Raw genomic sequence first — 14,442 nt, forward strand, 5'->3', positions numbered from 1 at the left:
ACTATTCAGTGGTTTTATTCAAATGTAATACAATTAATAACCTCAATTAACCTCGCTTTGAATTTCTCGAGTTCATGTTGCAAGTGTTTATCAGCAGTTTGAGAAATGCTGATGAACAGTTCGAGATTGAGAACAGTTTGTGAGAAAGTCGATAGAAAAGTCTCTTGTGTTCTGCAGAAGGGGAAAGTTTGAATACTCACACTTTAGGTTTATTAGAGTTTATGTTGTGTTTGTGTGGCCGGCTGTCGACCGTGAGGGGCTGCCGCCATTTTACTTTCGTTTTATTGTTTGTTTATTTAATTAAATGTTCCTTTTACGGATCTGTGTTACATTGGTGCCAAAACCTGGGAGGAAGGAGAGACACAGTCTCGGGAGAACCCCCTGGCCTGCGAGGGGCGATGGGGGTATGTGGACGGGATGGGACGAGAGCCATGAGGAGCTCCGGAAGCATAAAGTGACGAGTGACAGGGGTGTATGACGAGAGAGGACCAGGCCTGTTGACCATAATGCCATAATGGCCATAATGTGTTTTATTATGAGGGAGCTGCCGGCATTTTAAGTTTGTTTTGTTGTTTGTTTATTGAATTAAAGCTTCGCCATTTCCCGCTCCTTCCTTCCTTTTATGGATCTGTGTTACACAATTGGATTTGTTAAAATCTCTCTTTGGAAAACATAAAGCTCGATTTGAGATTTGACTTTTTGTCACATGTTGTTTCTTGTAAACTGGTTCACATGCATGAGCCACACATACAGTAAATGATGAAGTCAGAGAACGTTTATCACAACACAGCGGCTCCTTCAAGCTGAAAATATATCTCCACTGATAAGGACATAGTTGAGACCTATTTGTAAGCCTAAATTCTATTTCGTTTCATTTCAGAGTTGGTCTATGAGCAAAACAACACCCTCATTTAAATGCTGAGTAAACATGTTCATTCCGAGGTTCACTTCTTCAGTCATTAAGAAAAACGTATGGGTTAATTTGTCTGACGCAGCACATCTGGGCGTCATGAAATGGTACTGAATGGTATTGTACACCAAAGTTTAAAGCGTGGGTGCACATCAAACTTAAAGGAAAAAAGGGCATATCAATGCATACATAGAGGTTTTCGCAGGAGTGATGGAAATGGACAGAGTTCATCCAGACATCAAATACGACTACTGCGACAGACCAGGAGAAGATCTAGACAGGAATGAAGACTTTCATGGCTATGAGAAATCGCAGCTCGGGAGAAGCATCAAAGCCACAGTTCAGGATTACAGTAAGAAACCATTTTACTGTATTTTACTGGTTATGTTTGTTTTTAAGTTTATATAGAAACATATGAATTTTAACGGTTTACAGTTCTGTTTACAGATTGTAATTTAATTTTGTTATTTTGTTTTTCTTTTCTTCTGTTTGTCAGGAAGTAGATGTTTTGTGTTTAGCGCTGCGTGTCTTGGGCTCATTTGCGTTTTCACCGTTCTAGTGCTGCAAATCCAGATGAAAGCGGGGACAGATGTGAAGTCGAGTCACAAGTACATGCTTCAAGAATTAAACCAAACTGTAAACCTGTTGCAGGCCCATTATAGTCAACAAACAACAGAGAAAGATCAACTCCAGCACGACTGCAGATCGGACAGAGAACTGAAACAGAGTTACATGAACAAAGTAGAAGAGTTGAACAAAACTATCAATGACATGCAAGTCAGTTACAGTCGACTAACAACAGAGAAAGATCATCTCCAGAACAGATTCAACTCCATCGAGACCGAACTGAGGAAGAGGAACTCTGAAAAAGGTTTGTAGCAGTACGACAGTATCATGTATCGACTTACATCACATATTGACGATAGCTGATTACTCCGACTGTTTGACAGAAATGTTTGTACGCATTGTACATTTCTTTGTGTAAGAGAGCTTGCGTTTGAATTTGGCTTGGGCTTTTTCTGTACGGGGTCTTAGTATTCCTTAGTATTCCCATTTGGCAGACAAACAGCGCACACGGGCATCAATGACCAACCCAAACATCAATATGTGACAATACGAGTATGTTTTAATGACACATTTGAATTAATGATATTGACTCTAATAGATTGCTCATTGCAGTTACACGTGAACATTTTCTTGCCACTTTAGCTTCTGTTTTGTGTCCAGCTTGTCATTGAAAAAATGCATAAATTACCTGGTGATAGAACGATCTGATTAAAGAGAATATTGGCCAACACTTGAATTTTTTGTGACAGGATACCGCTTCATCAATGACAAGAAGAGCTGGAGCGAGAGCAGACAGTTCTGCAGGGAGCGTGGTGGAGATCTGGTTGTTATCAACAGTGTCGAGGAGCAGGTATGGGTTTGTGTGTTTTATTGGAGAGAAATGAGAGGAACCATATCATATTATTTGTTATATACACACAGAGATACTTATCTTCAGTTGTCAAGGAAGGTGTGTGGATTGGGTTGTCTGATATAGACAATGAGGGGGTCATGAAATGGGTGGATAACTCGCCCCTAAATAAGCGGTAAGCAAACAATCACATGTTTTTAACGTTGTTACTTCTTTATTACTGTGGTTTTTCTTCCAATAGGAAGTATCTGTATATTGATCTCGGTTTCCGGTTAATTCATTTATATTCTATTCAGATTTTGGGGGCAAGGTGAACCGAATGATGACCGTGGAAAGGAGGATTGTGTCGAACTGAAACCTGATAAACCGACCGAGAAGAACTGGAATGATATTCCGTGTTCAGAGAAAAGAAAATGGATATGTGAGAATTAGGTTTCGTCTTTTCTTTGTGACACTGCCTTCGCTTTTATAGGAGTGATGTTTTGTATTTGCATCAGTTCCGTATAGACATTTTTAGCTTTTAAAATCATTTCTACTACATTCTGCTGTAATCTTTGTTGTGTGGTGACGTACAGTCTGCTGTACAGTCAGAGATCAAATAAGAAATCAGGAAATTTATATTATATTTCATTTCTGAAGATATAGCTGTGAGGATTAGGTTGAAATGTAAGTGTTTATTCCAGTATACACAAAATCAGTCACTTGTGACTTGCAACAAACGGTACACTGTGCCATCTTCAATCCCAGCTCTTGTCACTTTATCTACATCCTTCTGTCAATATGTAGTATTTACACAATACACCTACTGTAAATCTGCTTTAATAAAATGTGAAATTTTAATCCCTTCGGGCAGTTTTCTGAAATACTCTATTCTTTCTCTAAGCAATCTTTCATAATTTATAATATTCATAATTCTTTGAATATTTATTATAAAGTAAGACTTCAAGAGTTGAACATACACCCACAAAACACATCTTCTCATATTGCTATCAATCCATTCTTTATAGCAGGTTATTTAATCAAATATTCATCCTAAGAGAGTTACTGTGTGTTTTCTGCTGATAGAAAAGCAAAAGATAATTTATGAATTGCACTTTTAGGATATTAAGTTTAATTCGCTAATGTACACTTTTAGATAAATGTACAGCATAGCTGTATTTTTTTACTTTTGTCCATTTTGTTTCATTCGAATTATTTTATAAGCAGCACAAATATTGACATAATTATCTGCCCACGTTTGTCTTAAGATCATTATTTTATATCTTCTCCTTTATTGTGCTGGTAAGAAAAATCTGGAAGTTCTTTAAAAGATAGTCAAAAAGAGGTTACTTGAGGGAGCTTCTCTCCTCACTATACTTTTTTATATTTACACTAAAAATATGATATTATTTATTTAGTTTAATATAATAACATTATTATGTTTTATGTGTTACAGTTATCAAAAATGTGTACACGTACATGTGTCACTTTTATAAATACTGTACAGCCACAGAATTCCACATTTTCATGGAATCATCATTCCAAGATGCACTGTGGTCATTTCAGTCCACTGTGTTAAATCTAACAAAATCATTCCCAGGAGTGACGTAAAGTCCTCCAACTAAAATGACTGACAGCATGACAAGACACATGAAAACTGTGATCAAAATCAAGGTTTTCACAAAAACAATATTTGTTTAACTCTTCCTACACACATTATATTAAAATATTACTGTTGTATTGATTAAAAGTGAACACGATCTTGTTTTCTCTGCAGTATTTGAGGTCTGAAAAAATACAGAGCATCTATTCTGTTATTTTCACGTGTTTCTTCAGTTCAAATCAATGCAAACAGAAACAATATTTGTATTTGAAATTTGGGAGAAGTTTAGACATTAGTTCACAGAATTAAACTAAAACGATAATTTGACCTAAACAAAATCTATAAATAGGAAATTCTGAAAATTGAAGTGTTGAATATGTTTGATGAATATGTTCGTGCAACTTGTATGAACTTTTAGTGTAAGTAAAATAATAGAGTGAAATATCTAAAAGTAACCTCACTCCAGCTCATATTTTTTGTTTATCTCAGCAATTGTCTGAATGAAAAGTGTTTTGCTGACAAAGGAGGGTTTATACTTTCTCAAGTTCATTGGCTTTTACACTTCGTGAGCGGTTCAGTTCATCATTCTATTGATATTTCTGGGACATCGCTGGCTACCATAGTAGGAACAATTGTATGTAATTTTTTGTTCTGTTGAACACAAAAACATTTCAAAGAATGTAGGAAAGCAAACCGTTCTGGGGCAAATATTGTAATTGTTCCTACTATGACAGTGATGTTGTTAGGTAGTAATCCTCGCTACATGGCCGGTTAAGGCGGCCAAGTATGAACCAGAACAATACAAACAATGTGAACATCAGAAAACAGCAACATTATGCATAACATAATACTGAATTGAATATTATGCAAACTAAATTGTAATAACATTATATGGAAGACATAGCAGCAGCATGATTAAAGGCAGACAGACGTTTAACTGATAGATAACACTAATGCTGGTGCATCTAGGAAACACTTGATAACACTTTAGTTCCTCTTAAGGCAGACATTCTGACAGATGTCCTAGAAACGTCAATTGCTTAAATTCTTCGAAATATTTCCGTGTTCTGATGGTCAGCAGAACTGTATGTAAATTGTTGGAGAAGGGTCTCATAAAAGCCATCGTTCATGTGCTGAAGCTCACAGTTCATCCGAATGATGGAGTCAGAGAACGACATCGCCACCACTAAGGATGCAGAATATCAACCAGAAACTCTGCATGAACTTCATCCAGAAGGAAGCCGTAAATTACAGTAAGAAAGGAATCTTCTTGCATTATTAGCCAATATATAAAGGTGTAGTTTTAAAAAGTTTCAGTTGCATTCTTGATTTTGTTGGATCTTTGCAATATTGTTGTTATATGTTTATCGGTTGTTAACTGTTGTTTTTTCCTCTGTGACAGATATTTTATGCTGATCACAGTGTTACTCGGGCTCATCAGTGTTTTACTGGTGATTGCCGTCGTGGTGCAACACAATAAACTCTCAACAGAGAGAGATCTGATGAAGATGAGCTACATTGAATACAGTGAAGCTTTGAGCAGCCTGAATATGAATTATAGCCGTCTGGACGGTGAGAGAGAAGATCTAAAGAAAAACCTCACCTATATGATCCAGAAGAAACTGCATTTGGAGGCCGAGCTGAAGATGAGTTATTCTGAAAGAGGTATTTGTTATATACTGTATATAGTTATAGTTAAACAAAATCCTGTTTGTGAATGACATATATGGCATTCACAATGCCAAAGGGATATATTTCATATCCAGTGAGGAGAAGAACTGGACTGACAGCAGACGGTTCTGCAGGGATCGTGGTGGAGATCTAGTCATCATCAACACTGAAGAAAAACAGGTAGAGTTTGTGACTGCTTGTGTACGTAGCTATCTACTGTATATAAATGTGGTTCAACACTTTTATTTTATTTACGCAAAATGCATTGCTGACCCAAGTTATAGTTAGCTGTATAGAGTTTAACAGAGGCTAAATTCACTAGCAGTGTCTGGCAAATGCAGAAATATCATGGCAAAGCAAAGTGCATGTACTGGTAAGTGCTGAAGATTCTATACTATATTCATTTCATCATTTAATTTTTAAGGACCGCTGGAATACTATTTTACATTCTTTGCTTTTAATGCGCTCTTTTGGAAATGTCTGTTTTGATTGGCCGGCTGGCTCACTCTGTTTCCATTGGTGAAATCAAAAGTCATCTTTCCAGTAGACATAAATAATCTGCGTCCCATTTAAGAGAATGGACTTTAAATCAGTGATGCTTTATGGATATGTAAAGTTCTCCCATTCGCTTGTGCAAGATCGGATTTGCGAAACATAACTGCAGTAAGAAAATGATAAAAACAACTGCACTAAAGGGGGTCAAATAATATTCGTGAGAGGGGTACAATTATAAAAAGAAACATACTTTTTAAAGAATGACAGGACCATTTCGCTGTTTATCTACACAGAAGTTCATATCTTCACTCATTAAGGTGAACACGTGGATTGGTTTATCTGATACTCTGCAAGAGGGCATCATGAAATGGGTAAATGACACATCAGTCAATAAAGGGTGAGTGCCAAAACTGACTGTAAATGGACAGTTTGTTCTTGGTTTCTAGTAAGTAAGTCATTTCCGGCTTTGTAGAAAGCATCAAAGAATCTGCATTCTGTTCAGGTTTTGGGTGAACGGTGAACCGAATAACTCCGGCGGAGATGAGGACTGTGTGGAAATGCGACATTCATTACCACCCGAAAACAACTGGAATGATCGACCATGTTCAGTAAAGATGCGATGGATTTGTGAGAAGTAGATCTTTAAAGAAAAAACACTTTCCTCTTTCTGTTCCTGTTTGGTGGATCTGCTGACACAGCGCTGGAACACTCAACTAATCGACATAAACAGATACCGGAAACTCTTAACTTTCTCTTGTCTGACTTTTACTGTACTTCTGCTCTAGCTTCTACATTAAGCATATACTCTAAAAACATTCTGTAGAAATTACAGTATTATTGGCAGCGGTTTGTCAGTAACTTAGTGAAGATTTACATGTATTTAATTTACTGGCAACATGCAGAGCATTCTGGGAACCAAAATATGAAAAAAATGAATAAATTTTTTTGGATTTTTGATTCCCAGAATGCTTTGATTGCAGGCTGTTATTTTATATATTTTTTTCTATAAAGATAAAGACTTGTTGTTTATGTTAAATGTTCTCTTATCTTTGAGCAAACTGTTGTCATTAGATAAATATAAATCTACAGTTTGTTACCGCTAACTACAAAGCTACAGCAAAAACGTTTACAGTGTACAGTCACTGGCTCAACAATTTCATTCTTGTTACTCACTTGTATGTCACTTTGGACATAAATGTCTGGTTAAGAAAAAAAAAAGTGGTGTTGTTTCTGTCAGGAACGCGGAAAGAGAACCCAAGTGCAGGCAGCGAAACAGGGTTTAAACAGGATTTTAATAAATAATAAACAGGAACAAAACAAAACCCCACGAGGAGGTAAACAGGGAACACAATAAACTGAAGACTAACACTTGACAAGAACTACAACAACACCTAGACTAACAAAACAAAACACTCACACTGACTTGACTTGACTAGACTATCAATGACTAAGACTCCAAGACATGGCAAAAAGCATGAAACATGTACAACGAACGAGCACAAGACAATAGACAAGAGGGTATTATATAGGGAGACTAACTAAGGGGATAACGATAGGCAGGTGTGGGTAATGCGACACAGGAGGAGAGCAATACTAGAAACGAGAGGGGCAGGGCCAAATGACGAGACAGGAGAGAACGCATATTATGTCCTGATTGACCATAATATGATCCTCTCCACATAAAACACGTGGGTCTGTCATGATTCTGCCCCTAGACCAGAAAATCAAGACAAGAGCAGGCAGAATCATGACAGGACCCCCCCCTTTAATGAACGCCCCCTGGCGTTCACCAAAGGAGCAGACTAACGAGACAAGACTGACTGGGAAACGGACAACATCCAACAAAACATGGTAAAAAACAACAAGGGCAGACAGGCAAGAATAATCAATGGGTTGGGGTGACATAATAAAAATAACAAACAGGGGAGGGGGGGTGGGGGAACACAAGAGTTCATTGGGGGAACACAAGAGTCCGGGGGGGTAAATCCGTAGGGATTGGAATAAGGGGGAACAGTTCTTGTCCCTGGCGCTCGGAAGCGCGGAGTCCCAGGGGACTTAGGGGACACCCTGGGGGGCGGCGCTCGAGAGCGCAAAGTCCCAGGGGCTGTAGGAGTCCCCGGCTGAGGAACATGGCTTGAGGCCGGCTGGAAGGCCGGCTGAGGAACATGGCTTGAGGCCGGCTGGAAGGCCGGCTGAGGAACATGGCTTGAGGCCGGCTGGAAGGCCGGCTGAGGAACATGGCTTGAGGCCGGCTGGAAGGCCGGCTGAGGAACATGGCTTGAGGCCGGCTGGAAGGCCGGCTGAGGAACAGGACTGGGCGCCTGCGGGACCACCGGACTTGACGGGACCACCGGACTTGACGGGACCACCGGACTTGACGGGACCACCGGACTTGACGGGACCACCGGACTTGACGGGACCACCGGACTTGACGGGACCACCGGACTTGACGGGACCACCGGACTTGACGGGACCACCGGACTTGACGGGACCACCGGACTTGACGGGACCACCGGACTTGACGGGACCACCGGACTTGACGGGACCACCGGACTTGACGGGACCACCGGACTTGACGGGACCACCGGACTTGACGGGACCACCGGACTTGACGGGACCACCGGACTTGACGGGACCACCGGACTTGACGGGACCACCGGACTTGACGGGACCACCGGACTTGACGGGACCACCGGACTTGACGGGACCACCGGACTTGACGGGACCACCGGACTTGACGGGACCACCGGACTTGACGGGACCACCGGGACCACCGGACTCCGAACCGCCCTCCGTTGCCTCTTCTTCTTCTGCCGAGCCACCCGCCTGGTGGTCGGCTGCAGGAACGAAGTGAATGGGATGGGCGGCTCGGGATTGGAGGCCTCGGACGAGGACCCCCAGGATTCCCGTCTCCCCCGCTTGCCAGTGAGACTGGGCGGTTGTGGAGAGGCTGCCGAGGCTGGAGAGTGGTGCGTGGCAATGCCCACAACACCCATCTGCAGAGGACCACTCTCGGGTATCGCTACCAGCGGAGATGAGCAAAATGGGTTCGATGAGGTCGCGGACTCCGAACGCTCTGCGGCAGTTACCCACACGGCGTCGAAATCCAACGGCCTCATCGCCCTCATCTCGGAGCGAGAGAGTGGCTCTCTGAGACCGGCGTTGAAAAGCACCGCCAGCTCCCCCTCTCCGAACGCACCTTGTTCCGCGATGTCCAGGAACCTCCCCACATACTCATCCACAGTCTCATTCCCCTGGCGAAGACTGCAGAGGCGACGGGCCAAGCTGGACCGGTCAGTGTCCATGCTGCCGCTGGGTTCTGTAGTGGCTCGTTCGTTCTGTCAGGAACGCGGAAAGAGAACCCAAGTGCAGGCAGCGAAACAGGGTTTAAACAGGATTTTAATAAATAATAAACAGGAACAAAACAAAAACCCACGAGGAGGTAAACAGGGAACACAATAAACTGAAGACTAACACTTGACAAGAACTACAACAACACCTAGACTAACAAAACAAAACACTCACACTGACTTGACTTGACTAGACTATCAATGACTAAGACTCCAAGACATGGCATGGCAAAAAGCATGAAACATGTACAACGAACGAGCACAAGACAATAGACAAGAGGGTATTATATAGGGAGACTAACTAAGGGGATAACGATAGGCAGGTGTGGGTAATGCGACACAGGAGGAGAGCAATACTAGAAACGAGAGGGGCAGGGCCAAATGACGAGACAGGAGAGAACGCATATTATGTCCTGATTGACCATAATATGATCCTCTCCACATAAAACACGTGGGTCTGTCATGATTCTGCCCCTAGACCAGAAAATCAAGACAAGAGCAGGCAGAATCATGACAGTTTCATGGTCTGACTGTACTGTACATTATCCTTACACAGTAAACAGCTTCTCAAACACTTCTTCTTCACAGTTAAGCTTTTTTGGGGAAAAATTATCATGTATGATGTGGCAATCAAAACTGTAAAGGCCTGTTAAAATGTGCACTGCTTTTTCTCACCATCGTTAAATCATTGTTTAAGACCACAACCGTGTCTTTATAAAAGCAAGTGCATGGATTTTCACATGGATTTTCACTGGATTTTCACAAAAAATACGATGGAAATGAAAAGCGTTTATTCCAACGTCAATATGTAATTTATTATTATTAATTATTATGATCATCGTCAAGCTTTGTAAACCCGTTTATGGTGTTCAACTTGAAATGTACAAATCCAGTTCAAATATAACATGTGTTATGAAACAAAAGACAATTAACACATACATTCCTCATGTGTATAAACTGTAAACCCGAATGTTCAAAGTAATTAAATAGTTAAAGTAGTGTAAACTTAATTTTATATAAAAAATGTATTAACTGAATATTGAGATCTTGTAACTTATTGTTACTTTTGCGTTGCATCTGTTTAAAATTATAATCCTATAAGGTAAACCGTGTTTCCAAAAAGGGCTTTGTATAAACGCCTGCCCCTTTTCTGCACCACGGAGTGTCTTTTGAGGTTGAAAAAAGTTCAACTTTTCTATAAAAGCTACAGAACAACTACATGATCAAAGTGGAAGGACAAATTGCAGTTTATAAAGATTTCCTGTTTGTACTGTACACACAGAGGTTTATGTCGTAGATTGGCAAAAGAAGGCATTATGAAATCGGTGGTTAATACAAGACCCAAAGTACAGTAAGTGCAAATAAAAGTATTAATGAGGATCTTCATTGTGTGTGATTATTAACTTGAATGTTAAATGCACTTAGCTGCGTTTTTTTTTGTGATTCATAATCGATACAATTTTGATGACCGGCTTTGAGTTGAGAATGTGTTTGAAGGAATGTGACAAACTCAACTGTGCAGTTGTAAATGCCAGTACTGTATTCAAGTTTATAAAACCACGTCCTTAGCAAACATCTGTATTATATTACCTATCTAATGCAGTGATGGTTTTGTTTCTGAATGAGACTGATCAGGATTGATAGCGCTATTCAGGTTCTGGGGCGAGGTGAACAGAATGATGAGCATTGAAACTGAATACTGAAAAACGAGAAGAACTGGAATGACCTTCCATGTTCAGAGAAATTACAGATGAATTTGTGACAAAAAGGGTTTCATCTTTTCTTTTTGATCATCTTTCTGCTTTCACCTTCATGGTGGTATTGTTTTGTTTTTGCATTAGATGCTTATAGACATAAGACATTTTTTAAATCAGCGCAAAGCAATTCCAGACAGCTTTAAATTAAAAACGTCATAACCCATCCTTACTTTTGACACATCTCTGAATCTATATTCCTTTAGAATTTAAACCATTTTCACACACGTTTCAAGCATTCACACTTTCTGTTCCTCTTAGTGGTGGATTTCAGCAGAAACACCTGACGGCAGCCACTGCGCAAACACTCAACTCATCCCGATAAACATGAACAGATGCTCAGTGAGATTGTCTTTCTCGTTTCTGCTTTTTACTTCTATCCTCCGTAATTGGCATCATACACTGCAAAAAACTGTGAAATCTTGACGATCAAACTGGTCTTGTACACTGATGGAAATGGAGAACATTTATTCCAACATCGAGCACAAGTACTGCAACAGACCAGCAGCAGATCAGGAGAGAGATGAAGGCATCGACAGCAAAGCCGCAAAAAAGAATTACAGTAAGAAGAAAATCTTTCATTACTGAAATATATGTAAATTCTGGTTCTTTAAAAAAGTCAGTATTGAATTCTGATTATAATTTGTGTTCATTATTTTAGTTTTTATAATTGTTTTTCTTGTTTAACAGGAAGGAGATGTCTTGTGTTGAGCGCCGTGTGTTTTGGACTCGTATGCGTTTTCCTTGTGGTCACTGTTCTAGTGCTGCAAATCCAGATCAGTGCTGAGAGAAACATGAAGTTGAGTTACAAGAACATGCTCATAGAGTTTAATGAGACAATAGATGGCCTACGGGCCAATTACAGTCAACTAACTACTGAGAAAGATCAACTCCAGCACAGATTCAACTCCATAGAGGACAAACTGAGGAAGAGGAATTCTGAGAGAGGTTTGTAGAAAATTATTTAATTTTCTTCCTCTTCTTGACACCGCAGTAAAGATTTTGTAAAGATGTTAAAATGTTGGCGTGTGATAGGATACCATTTTAGCAATGAGAGGAAGAACTGGTCTGAGAGCAGACAGGTCTGCAGGGATGGTGGTGGAGATCTGGTGGTTATCAATAACATTGAGGAGCAGGTACTGTGTATGTGTGTGTGTGTGTGCGTGTTTCCATTCGCGACATGTTTCCATTCACACGTGTGTGTGTGTTAAAGACTTACACGATGTTTTGGCTGTTTATACCAACAGAGGTTCTTATCTTCGGTCATTAAGGAGAACACGTGGATTGGGTTGTCTGATATCAAGAAGGAAGGCTTAATGGAATGGGTGGATAAGTCGCAACTTAATGTAACGTAAGTACCGAAACAGTGTCGGTAAATCACTGCAAATGCATTCATTCACATGAACTTCATTCTTCATTGTCCCGAGTTGTGAGTTATGAAGAATCGGATGCATGTCATTCAGGTTTTGGATCGATGGTGAACCAAATGACTCAAATGGAATTGAGGACTGTGTTCAGATTGTGTCTTCATATTCACCTAACAAAAGCTGGAATGATCAACCATGCACAGAAGAGAGACGCTGGATTTGTGAGAATTAGATCATGTCTGCATTCTTTTCCTTCAGACTTACCGTTCAAAGTTGAACGTGTGACACCGGGGCTAGTTGTCACAACATTCTTAAAGATAAAGGTGCTTAAAAGGTTCTTCACAGCGATGCCTAGAAGAACCATTTTTGGTTCCACAAAGAACCGCTAAGCCAAAGGTCCATCTCTTTCTTACTTTTTTGTAATCTGAAGTACATGTTTTCGCCACAAAGAACCTTTTGTGACACAGAAAGGTTCTGCAGAGGTTAAAAGTTCTTGATGGAACCAAAAGGTTCTTCTGAGGCATCGAAGAACCTTTTGAGGCACTTTTTAAGTGCAAACTACACAAACATTATTTACATCATTATTAAAGAGTTTCATTTCCCAGTGAACCTTTTATTGTGTTTATTGTTCAACCAACACAAGCTATTACAAATATATGACTGAATAATTTCATGAGCGCTTATAGAGTTTGAAACTTTATAGTTAGTGAGTTTTCCTTATTATATTCACTTATAACATTATATTTAATTAACACATTCCCAATATATACATTTCTTATTTTCTTTCGTTAGTTTTTGTATAAGTAGCTGGGTTTAGTTGTTTTTCCCTTATTCTGGTATGTTCATTTAAAGTTGGCACAAAAGTTTGCAATTGTGTTTGTTTTCATATTGTGACATATTTCCAAATGAAAAAAGTTTGGGGCGGGACATCCATTCATCCTGCAGGTATTGAACAGTCAAAATAGTCCGGACCCCCGTGCCAGGGGTCACAAAGAGAACCAGAGTATAAGGAATAATAATTGTCACTATTAATTTCATGGTGACTGTTTGAAAATTATTTTCATAAAACAGCTACTGTTCACTTTTTCTATTTATTCATAATTGCAAAACTATAAAGAAAATGCAGTCACCTCCGGTCAGTACAAAAACAAATTTACTTGTAAATAAAAAAGGTTTATTAACAATATCAACCAGCAGAGCCCAACGGCACCTGTTACCAGCTTTTTCAAGTAGAGTCTGGAAAAATTATGTTAGACCAAATCTCAATTTCACAATGTCGTACAAAGTGGTGTGTATTCATTTTGACAAGATGTATTAATGCATTATTTTCGCATCTCAAACGGTACAGCATGGCACTAGCAACAGCAAGATTGTGGGTTCAGTTTCAGTAGAATAGAACTAATAAAATGTCACATGTTCTATGTTCAGTTCCGTGGACTTTTAGTTTGTATTGATTTCCTGTTCCTGTTGTAGTCTGTTGTAGTTCTTTTTTTCCCCTATTGATTGTTTCCACAGGTGCTGAACACCTGTTTATATTATCACCAGTGTTTCCTTTGGCATTTGTTGGTTATTTTTTTATTTCACATGGATTGCCTTGCTTTTTTGTTTCTGTGCATTTTTTACTTTGGACTATTTGTGGAATAAACTTGAACCGCTTGCATTTGGATCCAGTCCCTTTATCCTCAGCACAACAGATAGATGAAATGCAGTAAGTTGCTTTGGATAAAAGCATTTCCCAGGTGCATTAACAAGGCGCAAAACTTTTTCAAAAAGGTTTGTGTGCAGCGAAACCGTGAAGCTGTGTTAAAAAGAAATGCTTTTTTATTCTCACCATCAACATGCATCAAAAGAAAAACAAGTGCACAGAGGCATAAAGGCTTTCATACGGGTCTATAC

At 39.7% G+C, this 14,442-nt stretch overlaps 3 protein-coding genes across 4 annotated transcripts; all 3 read left to right on the top strand.

The window, feature by feature from the left end:
• The first annotated feature begins 873 nt into the window (after nt 1-873).
• Nucleotides 874-3,174, top strand: LOC306898167 (uncharacterized protein). 2 transcript variants are annotated; one of them, XM_079463442.1, is made up of 5 exons: nt 874-1,262; nt 1,407-1,781; nt 2,227-2,327; nt 2,399-2,502; nt 2,624-3,174. In XM_079463442.1, the coding sequence occupies exons 1-5, from the start codon at nt 1,121-1,123 to the stop codon at nt 2,757-2,759; spliced, it is 858 nt and encodes a 285-aa protein (XP_079319568.1). In that variant the 5' UTR covers nt 874-1,120; the 3' UTR covers nt 2,760-3,174. The 2 variants fall into 2 exon arrangements, with proteins under 2 accessions (XP_079319568.1, XP_079319569.1); XM_079463443.1 differs by having other exon boundaries at nt 962-1,262; nt 1,470-1,781; nt 2,624-3,172.
• Nucleotides 3,175-5,057: 1,883 nt separating this feature from the next.
• Nucleotides 5,058-10,804, top strand: LOC306898108 (C-type lectin domain family 4 member E-like). The gene is made up of 6 exons (XM_079463362.1): nt 5,058-5,162; nt 5,312-5,574; nt 5,657-5,760; nt 6,369-6,472; nt 6,578-7,301; nt 9,943-10,804. Exons 1-5 carry the CDS (start codon nt 5,065-5,067, stop codon nt 6,711-6,713), a joined length of 705 nt encoding a protein of 234 aa, XP_079319488.1. The 5' UTR covers nt 5,058-5,064; the 3' UTR covers nt 6,714-7,301; nt 9,943-10,804.
• LOC306898109 (uncharacterized protein) lies at nt 10,583-14,206 on the top strand. The gene is made up of 6 exons (XM_079463363.1): nt 10,583-10,776; nt 11,441-11,741; nt 11,870-12,127; nt 12,215-12,315; nt 12,427-12,530; nt 12,643-14,206. Exons 2-6 carry the CDS (start codon nt 11,630-11,632, stop codon nt 12,776-12,778), a joined length of 711 nt encoding a protein of 236 aa, XP_079319489.1. The 5' UTR covers nt 10,583-10,776; nt 11,441-11,629; the 3' UTR covers nt 12,779-14,206.
• Nucleotides 14,207-14,442: the final 236 nt, after the last annotated feature.

The sequence above is a fragment of the Barbatula barbatula genome, assembly GCF_947034865.1.
Source record: "Barbatula barbatula genome assembly, chromosome: 8".
NCBI classification, from domain to species: Eukaryota; Metazoa; Chordata; class Actinopteri; order Cypriniformes; family Nemacheilidae; genus Barbatula; species Barbatula barbatula.